A 16327-nucleotide genomic window follows, 5' to 3' on the forward strand; every position below is an offset into this window, starting at 1 on the left:
GCGTGTGTCTTTTATTTTGAATAATATGAGCTTGATAGCTTTGAGCAAGTCATCAACCAATTTGCCTAGAAGATGATCATCAAATTCCATAGTAGGATGATGAAGACACGCCATACCGCGAACATACGATCATAAACAGTGGATTTTCTTGGCTTAAAAGGCCTTGTTTTTTGTATTTTCTGTACAGAAATGCAATCCAAAAACAATTTCTAATCAGAAGAAATATAATGTATAATGTAGCGATAATAGCTACAAAACTATCAAATTGTGGGCATAAATGAAGAATCACTCTCGCGTAAGTAGTAGTATAAATGATCTCAAAGATTTTCATAAGCAAAATACTAAACTGCTTAAAAGATACGAAAGCGTTTATTTGTTTCTCATTATTTTCTATTATAGGGTGTAGGGGAGCATTAATTATGCAACATACAGTGTCAGCGAATTGATGATGATGGTGATATCACAGCTCAAGCATCTTCGCCAATTCAATGTATTAACTATTCAGCGCCATGAGCTTCCTCAATCCCAGGGGTGTAGACACACACGTACGACTTCCATTTCCGTTCAATTCCAAGCCTATTGCCCAGCAAAGTGTACAGTGCCTCACTGGCACAGTCCATCAAATTTACGTTCATATTCTGTTTTGTTCTTTTTCTATTACTTCCTGGGTGGTTAAGCCCGCGTTTGCTAACTGTGCATACGAAGGCAGGTGCTACACCCTGTACGGTCTTCCGGGTGTGGAAGGAAGTTGTCTTAACCACACAGAACGACACCGACGACGGACTACATCGAACCAACAGATCATAGCCGTCGCTGAAACAATGAAATTGTTTAATCACACAACGAGGGCCGCGATCGATGGTATGGTAATCACGTTAGACTAGCGGTTTTCGCAATTGTTCTACATCCTCCGTCCGTTTTCCGGGGACTCCGGTCGGCCGGAAGGGTAAAAGCTGTTGGCGACATCGTCATCGTCGATTGTCAATCACAAGTACCGCTTTGCGTCGGAACCGCATTTTATATGCAAATCGAATTGGGCTTGTGGCCAACTGTGGCTTGCTGTGCCTCGCCTGGGGTCACGATGGCCGAGGAGGGGAACTCTTACTATGTCAATCGATGCATGCGGTGTTGACAAAGAATCGGAACTAACGGAACACAAGGTGGGCGGATATTAGTGGTCTGTATGATCGATCAGTGTCGTCAGTCGGCGATATTGATGTGCAACCTCATAGTATCCATTGTTGCAGTATGTGTCGGCTATTGTCTGGTGGAATGGTGTGTTTGAAACTGAAAGAAACATAGCACTATTTGTTGAGTAGTAACATACCTTTTTAGCAATCTTTTTATGTTGTTACTATTTTTTAATCATTAACATTGAGATATTTTTTCATTTCACAAATCAAATCCTTGTGGTCCTATTGCGTTAGCTTCTCAAATTGATGTAGTGTTTTGTCAATAATATCTATTGTTTCTCCCAGTTGAGGAAAAATCGCTTGTTTAGTGAAGCAACACGTTTTACCTAAAGTTTTTTATCTTTCAGTAAACTAGTTTTACAGACGAGAGGGCTCCGTAATCGCTTTCCGTAACGATCGCAAGGAACCTCCAACCAACCAATCAACAGCAAGGAGCATGATAAGAAAACAATCTCCATCGATCGAGAGGGGAAGCTCCAAGCTCACAAAGCTGGTTGTCCTTCTGATGTGCTCCCCGGAGCATGCGAGCGAAAGAGACGATGATTCGCTTGAGTTTGGAGCAGCTTGAAAATAGGCGTTTCCAACACGAAACTTGGCTTAAAGCAACTCGATCGATCGAGCTTCGATCGGTGCAGGTGGGGAGAATCGCCGAAAGCTAAGCAAGCTGGTCGCCACCGTAAAGCTCACTCGTTCGTCAGGGGAATCACGGCGCAGCATCCGGTTTGCGATCGCGAGGGACGCCTTGACCAGAGCGAAACGGTGCGATCGTCGTTGGCGCACGCGATCACTCGCTTGAACCGCTCCCGAACGTGGTGGGGATCGTGCTCCACGCGATCGGAACACGCTCAGCTCAGCGCCGTTGTTGGTAGACGATCGCACGCACGCACACACTACTCGTACTCGCGGCTTCCTCTGGTGATCTCTTGGACGCGAACGATCGCCGACACCGAGACCGAAACCGAGACCGAAACCGAGCGAGCGTGCGGTTCGGGTTGGATATTATTTTATTTTCGTAATTTTATTGGTCAGCTGGAATCGTCTGTCGAATGTCGTCTCTGGCAGATTCAAGCGGCGCGCTTCCCGATCTGGCACTCGACTCTTTCAGTGAACGGTTGGTTGGTCGTTTTGGGCGGCTTTTGATCGTTTTTGGTTAGGCGCCCCCGAGACAAGTTTTCCGCTGCATTCGACACTGCCTGCTGTTGCTGCTTCTTCCGTGCCAATTTGTTGTGTTGCGCTACCCGTGATCGTGTTAGTGATCCTTCTTCCGTGGGGCCACCGTTGTTGTGCACACACTTGTTGCTTGTTCCTTGTCCGCCGGTCCGCGGTGTGGTGTGCGCTTCGTTGACGAATTTATTTTCGTTGATTTCGCCCGCGTGTCGCGTGGCCGCAGGAAAACCGCGCCGCGACCACCTGTTGCTGTTATCGCTCGTGAAGGGTAGTGAACGTTGCAGAACCACCGGTGTGATTGGCTATGCTGAAAGATTAGCCCCAAAAGTGATCAACGAGGGTGGTGAAAAAAGTGTTGCTCGGAAAAGCAATAGAAATATCACGTTCGTTTAGTGCGTTGAGGAGAAGGAGGAGAGTAATGGAGTTGGCCATCGGGGGCTAAACACGCGGTATATTTAGAACCAACCGATAGCTGCACTTCCTCTTTCGCTTCCCGAATTCGAACAACCCAGATAGCGAATCGTCGACATATGCACCTCGTTAGCCTCATGTAAAAGTGCCCCTTAGTGAGATCTATCGCAGGCCGCGTGTCCAGTGTTCGTTTTTTAGACACACGCACACACACAATAGCCGACCAGGAAAAGTGAAGTACTACGTCGGCAATACTAGCTGCACATCCGGATTCACCGAGGGACATCTTGGAAGGAGAAATCAACTGTTGCTGTTGCTGTTGCTGCCGTCGTTTGCTGAGACCACCAGGGACAACATCGTCGGAGACCATCTGCTGTATGCTGAGCCTCATCGCATCATCGTCGTCATCCTGCTCGTCGTCCTGCTTCCTGCTTCCTGCTTCCTGTTCCAGATCACGTGGCCAGTTTGCTGCTCCAGAACGTGCGTGTACCGCCCAGCAGCCCAGAATTGGATCTTCTTCGATAAACGCCGCCACCGGCCACACACGCTCGCTGAATTTATCGTTTGTTTCGCTTATTGTACCGCTTAGATCGATTTAGGCCGAAAGTTTCGTTTTATTGAGAAATTGTGCAAATCGGATTGTTTTGGTCCCGGAAACGGAACCGGGCACTTTTAATCGGGATTTCGTGTAATCGCGGGTGATTTTCGGTGACCAAACTGGCCTTATCGCGGGCCCCCTAATCCTCGGGCCTTCGTTCGCGATATCAGAAACACCCAGGCCTTCGTCGTGCGTGCGTTTTTCTGGTTTTGAGATCGCGCTCGTTTCGGAAATCTGCGAATTCGCGGTCGTTTTTAAAACAATCGTCTTCTCTCCTCCGCGAAATCCGGGTGAAATCGGAGTGAAAAACGTGTGTGTGTGTGTCCCGTAATCGTTCCCCGTCCCTCGCGCTCTCCAGCGCAATTTTTTCTGTGTGACCGGTCTCAAAAAAGCCGCAAAAATTTGGGAAATCATGGACCCCACCGGGCGCGATTCGCGCTACAACCTCCAATATATGATGCCGGACACTCCGGAGATCTACGGCAATCCGAACGGGACTCTGGCCAGACCCCCGAGCGGCGGTCTCGGGGGAGGACAGGTCATGACCCGGGGCGGAAACGGAAACGGATTGCTGAACGGACCTCAGTGCGGTAGTGGCGGGGGAGGCGGGGGAGGCTTATCGAGGGGAATTAAACGCACCAACTCGGACTGCTACGACGACCGCCAACAGCTGGTCGGATCGCAGACGATGACGGGGTTGGAGGGAATTACGGTGGGCTCGGAAGTCGTTGATGAGAGCTACACCTCTCTTCAGCCCAAAAAATCGCCACCGAGTAATGGCAAAAAGACGAAAGGTCGCGTTAAGATCAAAATGGAATACATCGACAATAAACTGCGGCGGTACACGACGTTCTCCAAGCGCAAAACCGGCATCATGAAGAAGGTAAGGATTTCCCAATTTTCCCATTTTCTGGTTTGTTTTGGTTCCCCGGACGGCACACCGCCGGGCGTATGTTGCAGGACGTGTAGAATATTCGTGAATTCGTGCTGGAATGTGCGATTCACGATTTGCTGCTCCACCGTGAGGCCACGTTGCCCCCGGGGGGAAATTTGTAATACCATGATTAATGCGGGTCAGTCCATGCCCATATATGGTTTATCTTGCAATACCAGCCAGGGTCCCTATCTTATCTTGCTGCTGAATTGCTGGAGCGTAACGAAGAAGTGGCCGTTTATCTTATCAGTTTGCTTATTCCAAGTCAAACGCCATCGCAGACCGGTCTTGCGGATTGCGAAATGCTGCTGGAACTGCTCTTCCCCGAATCGCAATTCGCCGTCGAATTTACTGTAAAAATTCAGTGAATGAAAACGAAAGAAAAAAAAGACAGAGTCCCCCGTTTGGTATGCAAATGATCTTGAGCAACTAATTACACTTTTACTGCTGCCCCAGCAGAAGGGTCCGTGCCTCATAAAATGGCGTCGATCCTCGTTCCCCCGGTGTCCATCGCCGTAGTAATATCTGCCAAAACATGGCTTCTGTCACCTTTCGCCACGAGCCACGAGTGAGCAGAAGAGAACCGGGCCTGACTCGATCGTCGGCGTTTTAGTCTCCGTCTGGGTCGGGAAAGGGAATCAATTTCATTGGCACTTGGTTGATGTTTGTTTGTGTTTTTTTTGTGGCGAAGGAATGATCAAGCTTGTTATCGAACTGCCATTAACTACTCTCGGGGGCTTGTTCATAATAAAATAATTGCTCCTCTTTACGCGCTTCCTTGCTCCCTGACCAAGCGTCGCCAGTAATTAATGAAGGAAACACTCCGGAACACGCATCAAACACACACACACACACATGAAGTGAAATGCGGGAGCCTTCTCGTGGACTCTCCATTAACGAGCGATGGGACGAACATAACATTTTGTTAAATTCCACCTCGCGGATGCGGAGAGCTCCTGGGCGGATGGTGACAAAACATTAGACGAACACCAGTCGGTGCTGCTGCTGCTGCGTGTGCTCGTAATTGCCAAATGGCCAATTATTCACCCTTTCTCTTTTTGTTCCATTTTCCTTTCGGGACGGAAGAGTCCTTTTGCCTTTGGGTGCTCGCAACGTCGTCCACCGCCGGGACTCGGGCTCTCGCGAAGGATTAATAAATAAATAAAACATCAATAAAATGTATTCATTAATTTTAGGCCCGTGGCGTGGTCGGATCGTCCGCAATCTCAGCACGCAGACGGAGGTGCGTGTTGTGTAGGGCGCGTTTCACGAAGCGAAGAAGCGACTGGCAGCGACTGTGCGCCAGTCCGCAAACCGAGAGCATTTTTATGAGGCCGCCAGGCCAAAATGTAGTGAAGAACGGAAGGGACCCCCAAAAACTCGCATCACGGGAAAGCAGTGGCGGCGGTGACAGTGGCGGTACAGCGGCATTCGATTCTAACGAGCCGCTTGCGCAAAAATTGCGGATATTTTATTGCACTACCCCGGTCCCGGTCCCGGTCGCGGTCCGGGATGATGTTTTTTACGATTTTGTGCGCTCCGCCTGCCCGGCCTGGCCGCCGGATGGATGGAGAAATTCGTCGCGAAAACGGACCAGTCCGCCAGAGCCTGCCTGACAGACACCATTCAATTATTCGTTCGCACTGTTTTAATGTGTACCTCTGTTGGTGCTGCCGCTGCTGCTGCTGTTGACCGGGGAGCAGCAGCGATGATGAAGATGATCGCACCAGTTTGACGGTGCCGACAGCCGCCTCGGGGGCTACGATCGTACGGTTGCAAGATGCAGGCAATGCATTTTCGGGTGAGGAAAACCCACGGGCTCATCAATGCGACATCCAGAACGAGAGAGAGAAAGAGAGCGAGCGAGCGAACGGTTTGGATGGCCTTTCGGGTCTGGTGTGGTTGACCGCACCGTGGACTGCAGCAAAGCTATAATTTAATTAATCTTTAACCATCAACTTTTATCATCGCCATCATTATCAGGCTCGTAAAGAACATGTTATCAGGATCTGATTCAGGTTTCACCGAGTGCGCGCGCGCGCACGTTGACCTAAGGGACGCAATTCGCTGGACGCTGGTCGTCTGATCCTAAAGAGCGAAAATGATATTTGAAATCGCGCTGGAATCGTTCCAGAGTGTTCCAGTTTTTCGGTAAATCCAAAACGAAGATTTAACCTAGATGACCAGCACCACGATCAATACATTGTCCACTAACGAATGTTCAGTGCGCCATGAATGCTGCCTTGTGACGTGACATGCCCAGAGGGTGCATCTTCTCCACACGGGATGCACGGAAGGATAATTGCGTGCGCATAATTAGACGTTTACGTGTTACGTGGGCACCAACGAGCTTCGTTCTCACCGTGACCGGGTGTGAAATTAAGCACGCCGACACTAAAGCGCCCTTTTTGCGGCGGAACCATCATTGCACCCCACCGAACAGCCGAAGCCGCCGCCGACCCTTTCGGTGCCGATAATGTGCGCGCGCGCGCCCTTACACTGTGCGTGCCTGTTGGCACTTATCGTGAAGTGTTAAAGTCCTGCGTTCGGGGCTGGTCCACCGGATGGCTTAATTTTTGGGGCCCAAACGAGGTGCCGGCATGCCGAGCATAACCACAAGGGGGCCAGTGAGCGTACGGAGCCAAAGAGCGTACAGTCGCGGCACAAAAGCCCTTTTTGCTGTTGCGGACCCAAAAGCACCTCCGTAGTGACATTCCACTGTGGCCAAGGCGGGTCCCTGCTTCGGGGCGCTGACTTATTACCGGGTTGCTGGTTCTGCCTCTGGCCACGATGCCTAGCGCGGGTAATCGATTTACGGCGAGACTTTCTTTTCGCGAGATTATCGTGGCCACGACGATGATAAGGGCACGCCACGGACCCGGTTCGCTTTACTGCGCGCTTCCTGCAGAGCCCCCGGGGGGGGGAGCTACCATTGAATCTTAATCTGCGTTTAATGAATTCGGATTCAAGGGAGGGAAGGCAGTCCATCATTAGTGGCCACCGAAACGGTGGTGTAGTGGTGGGCCGCCGGAATGTCGTAAAATTATTGCATCATTTGGAGTGGACCCAAAAGACGATCCTTGGTCCAGGAAGAGTCCAGTCTGACCTAATTTGGAAGCACATCGCTCTTCGCCGATACTTTCTGCCGAGAGAAACGTTCGTTGCCAGGTGACCGTTGCCGGCTCTAGTGTGCTGTGGCTGCTACGTTGGTCGGTCGATTAGCATTCCGCCCTCCCAGACGGTGGCCACCAGGAGTGCAACATTTTCTACATCGTTTCCGTCGGCGGTGGAATGAATGAATGGGCATTTGCCTGCCCTTCCGCCACTGGATTTGTCCCTCAAATTCCATTCTGCAGTCGTGTGCGCAATCGATGAGGACAGGCGGCGGCAACAGTAGCGGCGTCTTCGCGGTGGCGGCGGCAACGACGACGACCAACTGAGTGCTAGACGATCAAACAAACACAAGCGCAACATATGGGCCTCCCCACTCCGGTCCCCAGCTGGTGCTTAGTGTGTGCTGTTCCAGTAGAGAAAGGGGTCGGTCGGTTGCGCATCGACCGCTTAGACAATCCGCACCATCCGCGCGCCCCCCTCGCAGCACGCGGGACACGCACATGTTACATCTTTGGCATGTTTGTGCACCCACCGTCCGGAAATGTGACCAAGTGGTGCGGAAAATGCAACAGCACACCACGGAACCGACCGTTTGCGGCCCGGCAGGACTTCCTCGGTGGTGGCAAAGGGGTGTAAAAGGCCACCGGCCATCCCAGTTGTCACCAGTTGTTGCAGCGAGACTGAACTGGCATTCTATTGCTCTCTCTCTTTTTTGGTCTACGCCAACACAAATGATTTGTCTTCTGTGGCCCAAAACAGCTGGCCAAAAATGCCAAAAAGCACCGAGCGTAAGGTTACACCTTTGGGATCGTAAATCGTGTGCGTGCGTGTGTGTGTCACGACAAGGAGAGGGAGAGGGTGACCCACAATGGCAGCATTAGTAGCTGGATCGTTTGATCGCGCTCGCTACTTTCAATTGGAACGGCAAAAGGTCCATTCCGTTTGGTGGTCGTCGTGTCGTCGTGCTACTGAGACCCTTCTGCTGCGGTGGTGATTGCGGATAAGATCCGCTACTCGTTTAGCCCTTGTGTCTAGGGTCTTACCGGTTGGTCGATACTCCAGTGTGCACCAACCTAGCGATTAGATAAGGTGGCGCGATCGTCGGTCGGAGACTGCTGGACATTGGGTTCTGCTTGGATATCGACTGGACCTACGCAAAGCGCACACTGCGGAGAGATAAACGTTCGCGCAGAGAGGCTTTAGAAGGGCGCACACAGATATCACCGTTATGTTATCGCCTTCACCAAACAGCCTTCTTCAGGAACGTCAGCGCAATGTGCGCACGCGCCAAGTGATAATGCCCTTGGCGAACTGAGGCGCCCATCCCTCCTATGGTGGCCCTGGACTATCACCTAATTAACACTTTTTTCAATTAGAAGCCGCCGCAAGATGGCATCTCATCACTTGGCGCACCTCAATCCGCTTCTTTCTTTCTCTCTCGCGCAGAATCTTAAGCCAGGGGCAGCCACCGAGTCCATTCGGATACATCTCATCTCCGGGTAGCCCCGGACAGCCAGGTTAAGGCTCATAAATTTGACGGTGAAAGGGAGAGGAAACCAGCAATGGGGGCGCTCAGCAGCAGCCCCGTGATTCGTTCCGCGTCGTTTCGTCGTTCGCGGCTGGCAACGATGTCTTGTTTCTTAAATTACTTTTAAATTGTAAACCCATTGTGCTGACTGCTTGGCTTCTGCGCTGGCCCTGCTAGAAAGCAGCCGCAACAACAGCGACAGCAGCAGCAGCAGCAGCAACAGCAGCAGCAGCAGTAAGTTTAACATCAGGAGGGCGCGTGTTCTGCAAGGGCGCGGTTTAATGTTTTGATCGCGTTGCCCTGCGTGCTGCGCTCTATCTATCTCTCCAGTTCACCACCGGGGGGAAAGGTGCGCGGTAGAACGACGATGGCTCGCGGTAAAGACAATCGATTGTCGATCAATCGATTTTGCTTACTGCTTAGTGGCCTCTTAGTCCGGGTTTCTTCGGCTTCTTTCTGCCTTTATGCGACTCGCGATCACGGTGAAGAAGTCATTAACTTTCGGTATCGATTGGACTGGAGTGGACTCTGGACTGTGGATGATGATGATGATGGTGATGGTGATGGTGATGGTGCGCGGACGCTTTTATCAGGTTCTTTTCATCGTAATTAAAGGCGTAGAAAATGAACTTAACGAGGAGTCAACGAGCTGCTCAGCTGCGCCTTTTCTTCCTTCTGCTGCTGCTGCTCGCCTCCTGGCTTCGGTGGTGTCGCTTATCGCGCGGTCGATCGAGAAGACGATCGGACGATCGGTCGCGCGTGCCGCCCCGCCCGGGGAATGTGGGCTAAGCATAAATCTGGCCCCCGGGAGGATCGAAGGTGATGGCGCTCGAACGCGCCCCATTTGCGCGGTCGCGGTGAGGGCGATCGTTTTTGTCGTCCTTTTTGTTGTTTTTTTGTGTTGTTGCTTCTTCAGCTATTTTTTTGTTGTTGGTTAGCATTAGCTTGCATATCTCAAGGATGGCGCGGGAGAAGGAGTTAATTTTTCATCTCATCTTGACGAGCGTTTTTTTTTTTGTATGAAAGAAGCTCGTCCCCACCTCGTCCCCCCTTGCAGCGCCCATTTTTGGGGCCGTTCTATCGGCGTGGAGAACACGATTTCGGGTAGCCCCGTTTGTCGTACGGTACTTTTGCTTCATTTTTCATCGAACGGCAAGTGATGGCGAGTTGGCTTCGCTGGAAAGCAGCGTCGTCAACTCGTTACGTTTGTCGATTGCCGGGGAATGTGGTAAGGGAAGTAAAGGAGTGAAGGGTGTGGGGGAGACTCAAGAGAAACATGCAACTAATTGTGTGAGATTGATTACCGGAGAGAAAGACGCAAAGAATGTACCCGGCAAACTTTCGATTGTTTTGCGTGCCACCACCCGAGGAGGGGGACGCAATCACGCTAATGATCATCGCGGGGTTGGTCGAAGAATGGTTTAGTGGATCCTTTTCCAATTTTCGGTGTAATGTTTTGGGAAACATCTGCAACATCTGCAATCAACGGATCCTCGATGGTTCGATCTGAAGAGACATCTACAGATCAATTGTCCGACAGTAACTGAAGTTTCTTATTAAGTAAAGAATTTAATCGAACAATTGCATCGTTTTGTTCGATTTGATCATAACTCGCAGTGGAATGCACTATCAAGTCAGAATGTACAGTTATAGTGTCTGCATCTCTCTGTACTTAAATAGCGATCTGACGAAAATATTATAAACAGCATAAACTTTGTATTATTTTAGTCATATTTGAAGTAAGAAATGTGATAAAATAAGGTGCAAAACTTCATCGAGGTTGCATAAAAAGAAACATTCTAGTAAGCAAAATCTATATCGAAGAAGATTAATCGAAGAATCCAACACTTATTTCAATAAATCTTTTAATTCAATACTACGGCAATTTTTTATGCAAGATCTTCCGAGAGATTTAATAAATTAACCAATCTTTATTTGTTTGGTTACTTGTATCAGTGAATTGAAATGAATTGATCCCAATAATCTCTTGCATCAATTAAAACTATTAAGCCACCGAATTCGTATTTTTCATTTGTCTCGATCGCAATGAGATTTGATGTAGCGATGACTGATCACACATTCCATTATCTGATGTACTTTAGCTTCGAGTCGAGATACCGTCAGAGCAATGCAGCGATCATCAGCATCGGTAGCATTTATTTTAGAATCTAAATGAACCTCTGCCTATTGATACGCGTTTTGAGTGTCCCAACGATTCGTCTCGTGCTCCCGAACACGGTGGATTTTTCGAAAATAAAACCAAAACCCTCAAAAACCGCAACCGCGACCACCACCGAGTTTCGGTTAAGAAGATTCGCCAAAAAGCCAAAACATTCTAACCGGCATTTCGACGGTTTGGTTGGGATTCGACCCTTTTTTTTTTGGCAAATCCATACCCCACCGCTCCACCTCCACGTGGACATGCTCTACTAAACGAACGACGCTTCCGTGTGCCCGAGACTAGGACTCTCGCGGACTGAATTCAGACTTTTCCCCAAATAAACGCAAGAATTCATCACGCCTGCCGCTAACACCGAATCGGACGATCGGCGCCCGCGACGACAGTGTGCAACTTGTCGCTCGGAGCTCGGAGAAGCACCGTTCTGGTCGCGTTTTCGGCTCTGACGATGCCGGGAATGCCGGTGACGATCGGTGTTAGAATGAACTCCTACTGGCACACTGCTGCTACTGCTGCTGCTGGCAAGGAAAATAGGTCGCGGCCGTCTACCTATTCGTTTCCCCCCTTCCAACCGCATCGGCTAATGATCGGCGGTTCGTCGTTTTCCCCGGGAAAACGGTGGTGGCCACGCGGTGGTTTATGTTTTTTTTTCCCTCCCGCCAGACTTCTAATTGTGTGTGCGTGTATGCGTGTCGCGCGCCCTGTTGTACGCCCGTGTTAGACCGTGGTCGCGATCGGTGTCCGAAAATGGTCTAAATATAGCGAAGTTGAATACCGAATACATACGGTTTCGCCAGACCGGCCAGAGATCAGCATTTCCCGGTTTTCTATTCTTTTCTCTTTTTTCTGCTGGCGTGCGCGCGCCGTCATCGGCAGTCAGACACACATGCACGTGCCTGTGTGTGTGTGTCTCGATCGGTGTTTTGCCACCAAAACATACCTTTCAGGAGGTTGATCGTCTAGAGACACGAGGTGCATGTTATGCTGCGTGCGTGCGTGCGTGTGCTCGTCCGCGAGATTGCCTTTCGCGGTTCCACCGATCGTCGAATGATTTTTTGGCCGCGTATTTTTGAGTTTAGCCGGAGCGGAACACCGATTTTTCCTATCCTATCGCACGGATGAAGCAAAACAACATTCCCGATGTCGCGACCCACGCGACAATCGTGTGTGAGGCCGCCACCCTCCCGGGATCGTACATTCGATCGTGAATATGGTTCACCTCCGTGGCCCAAATGGCGAACCACTTGTTGGCTTGCGGCCATTCTGATCGTAAGATTTCGAAAACGAAGAATGCATCTCTCTCTCTCCCTTCTCGCCGGGTACAATGTTGCCGGATGGCACCTGCACTAGAGAGTTGTCTGTTCAAATTACCTTCGCGCCACTTGGCCAATGCCGATGCCGGGAACTTTTTGGCCGGGAATTGATTCGCCGGAAGAGTGAACGGCATGTTGTGACTCATACGCCACAGTGACGACACATTTAATGATCTCAGCTCGTACTCCCACTCATCACTGTATCTCTCTCCCTCTCGCAAAAGTGCCTCCCTCTGACACTCTGCTGATCGTTAATTATTTTGACGGAATATTTATTGCCTTTCGGGTTTTGCCATAACCAAGAGGGTGTTGTGGCCATTTGTAACCCGAATTTACCTCCCGCAAATTGTGTCATTTATGTACGTTGTGCCAGGAACTGTCTGTTTATTAGAAGCATTGCAGAAGAGTAGAGGAAATATTTTTGCAAAAATAGGCGCCAAAGCAGAATTGCGGATTTTGGCCAACTGAGCCAGCCCTAGGGTCCGCTAGGATCCTTCGATTACCGTGCTCACCGGGCTGTTTGAGACGAGTTCGTACCATTAATCATGAGCTGGTGAGCTGCTGCTGCTGTTGCTGCTGCTGCAGCGAAAGGCATCGCGCCGCTATCGACAGTAATTCAAAAGCGTTTCTTGACAGCGCCGAAAGTTGGCGATCGCCGGGCCCATCCACGAGCAACAGGTCCCACTTCAAAACAGACACGTGCTCCTGACACAGACACTCACACATACGATTGATGAGACAGTTTTCTGCGCCGCCACCTTCTCCTAGCGAGTTGGTGGCTGCCGATGGTCCGTTTGGTAGTGCAAACATATTTACATATGCGCTCTCGGTGAAAAGGGGCGTTCGCTGGCGCTGATAATATTTGAGAAAGCAACCCCCTGCCCCCCTCCCAAGCGCTCTCCACCTGGCAGCGTAAGCGTACCGCGATTTAATGAGTTTTGTTTTGGAGTTTTTTTTTTTTGAACGCTTAGCATATCCGAGGCTCCAAGGTGTCGATGTCGAGGTGGAAAATATGTGGTGCATAACTTCCCCTCCCCTTCCTCCCGATCGAGAGATCGAGTCCTGTCAAAGAATTTGCGCCAACGCCTGGCGGTCCCGGAGCCAGGCGTCCGCGCGATCATCGCGATCGATCGGATCTGATAGCGGGATAATGGGACTTCATCGCGCGGCCACGGCGACCGCAACCCATCGATCTCCATTTGTGATCGGTTTGAAAAATCATCTCACCGCAGGTGCTGACCGGCCGCTGGCGCTGCCGCAGGTGAGAGCAGACGATGCCTGCGATGCCAACGCCAACATTAATCTTTTAATTATAAACCCATTCACCCCGGGGGGAGGGCTGCTCCCCGCGATTCCCTCCTCGTCCCAGTCGGTTTTCTCGGGCTGTCAAAGTCAAAACGCGCAAACGTTTAGGCTATTTGTTCGGAGTCGGAGTGTGCTTGGGCGCGCGCGCCCATGCCAAGAGTCCCGTTTTGCTGGTGGCGGACGGAGTGGCTCATGTGTCGATGCCACTGATGCTGCTGCTGCTGCTGCTCCTTGGACAGTTTGTTTTTGACGGATTCGGGCTTTTGTTTTTTCGCCGAAACACAAACACAACTAGCGTGTTGCGGTGTTGGCCAGGTAGGTTGGATGGATGGATAGATGGATGGATTGATGGAAACGGCGAAACGGAGCCGACAGAGAGAAAAAGGGTGAGTGTTGCCTGTTTGCCGGGGGGCTCGCGTTTAGCGATTGATTGCATTATGATTATGGATATTGGTTTGGCATTGTTTCGATGATTGGTTTGCATTGGATGCTCCCACCGGGACCGCGGGACCCGCGATGGTTTCGGATAAGTGGAGTTAATGAGAAATGACTCGTCGGAACATTGGCCGCTGGACGTGCGGTCATTTGTCATTATCCTCCGGGTGTCCCGGGGTCGCTGTCATCGTTGGTATGTGAGGGAACACTAGCCGAGGAATGCACTATTCTAAATTTGTTCAAATAGTTGGTACAGAGACATATTATAAACGAACAAAAAGTAAAATCGATTTCCGATAGTTAGGCAATCGGTAGAGGAAAACATGTGTTCTGCATTAGCACCCTGAAGACCAGCAGCAGTACAGTAGTGATGGGCAGCACGAAAAAGGGACGGACAATTATCGCGATCGCTATCGGTACATGAAGTCCGGTACAAACGATTTGCTTCACACACACAGGGGGGACCGCACGAGAGAGAGAGGATCGAGTTGGATTTATTCAATTTCCACCGCAACTCATTCACACACTGTCATTGATAATTGATCAATTGTTCTGCCTGTTTGGCCGCCTGCTGGCCCCGGACAAACGTGAACATCCGGACAATGCGGCCAAAGAAACGGAAAAAAGCTAGCGGCAGTTTGCAGCAGAACGCTGACGATGGCGCGCGATGGATCCTTCTGCTTGCTGCGGTGGCAGCGGAACCATCCTGTAGCCGGTCGAAGACAGGGGGAACGCTTTTATTATGCTGCATAATGTAATGCTCCTGTCCGGGGACACAAATTAAGAACAAGTGTAACGGGGGAAACGGACACATACACACACACGCGATGGCCGCGAAAGAGGAGCAAATCGTTTTCGTGCTTCTTCTTGCTTCTGTTCTGTTTGAATTTAATTTTTATTTCAATATTTGTATTTTAAGATATGGTTTGCAAGAGGATGCATTAATTCATCTTCAATTATGCTGAAAGCATTCAACATGTGAGAAAATTCAAACATTCTAATGCTCTATAAATATTAGACTTTAAGTTAGAGAGAATCTAGCGAATGTTGTTCAGAAAATGTGAAGCACTTACTGTGTGTGTTGGTTGTCGTCATGTATCCGGTGTTTCTTTGGCAGTATACAGTTTCTTGGTAATATACTAAAGAAATATTGTGCATTCTAGCGCGAATGTCACATATTTGGGTTTAATTTAGGACGCCACAGTAAAAGTGTATACATTTACCGAATAGCATAATATTTAAAATATGTTAATTGAAGTTTAAAGATGTATTAGAAACAATATCTAGCCAAGGGTTTATTGAAATTTAAATGTACCACCTATTGGTATAATTTTGACGATGTTGATGATGTTTTTTACACGAAAAGTATGAACAACATAGATAAAAAGGTTTTCTTTATAGTATTTCTGGTTGTTTTAAGGGACTTTGGGACTTATCTGGATCTTCTCGGTGATAAAAATGAGATTTTTTTCATGCTGATTCATTGAAAAACCTCCGCGAAATCCGGGAACCTGCTCTCCTAACAAAGTGGCTTTAATTTAATTTAATAAAAATCATTTCGCTCCTTCGTCGACTCCGGGTCCATGGCCCAGCATCTCGTGAAATGCGCAGTAACTAGCCCTGGCATACCTTCGATGCTGCTGCTGCCGCGCATGGAATCTATATATCAAAAGGTGTTGATTTTATGGTTCATATTTATAAATTTATGCCTCTCATGCGCCAGCGGAGCCGCAGGGAAACAAGTTTCCGCGTGCTCTCGCATACACCTCCGGTGGAGTGTGGGCGCGATCGCGGACCTCACCTCGCCTCACCTGGCCACAGACAGACAGACGAAGTGCGAGCGCGTTTTCGCCAAACTAAATTTGGTTCATTTACATCTGCGAAACACGTACGTTTTATGTTTTCTCCCGTCCTGCACCGGTGTGCGCGTGTGCGTGTGTGTCCTTTATGGGTGTCTGGTGCTACTGCAGTGCGCGGATACACGCCCGCGGCTTCCAGAGGTAACCGGGTGCATCATAAATAACGAATGCTGCTGCTGCACCACAGCAGCATTCTTGGAGGGCAGAGGCGTGTTGCTGGCATTGTTGCAGGCAGGCAGGCAGCCAGGCCGCTGGTAACCGTCATCTGGAGCAAGAAAATTGATGGTCAAG

At 49.8% G+C, this 16327-nt stretch overlaps 1 protein-coding gene across 1 annotated transcript in view; it reads left to right on the top strand.

Annotated features, from left to right (window-relative positions):
* Positions 1-2108: 2108 nt before the first annotated feature.
* LOC125956306 (serum response factor homolog) overlaps positions 2109-16327 on the top strand; it is a 109453-nt gene continuing 95234 nt past the window's right edge. The window contains exon 1 of the mRNA XM_049688043.1: positions 2109-4252. Coding sequence (XP_049544000.1) covers positions 3782-4252 — 471 coding nt within the window. The 5' untranslated portion in view covers positions 2109-3781. The remainder of the gene's footprint in view (positions 4253-16327) is intronic.

The sequence above is a fragment of the Anopheles darlingi genome, chromosome 3, assembly GCF_943734745.1.
Source record: "Anopheles darlingi chromosome 3, idAnoDarlMG_H_01, whole genome shotgun sequence".
NCBI lineage: Eukaryota > Metazoa > Arthropoda > Insecta > Diptera > Culicidae > Anopheles > Anopheles darlingi.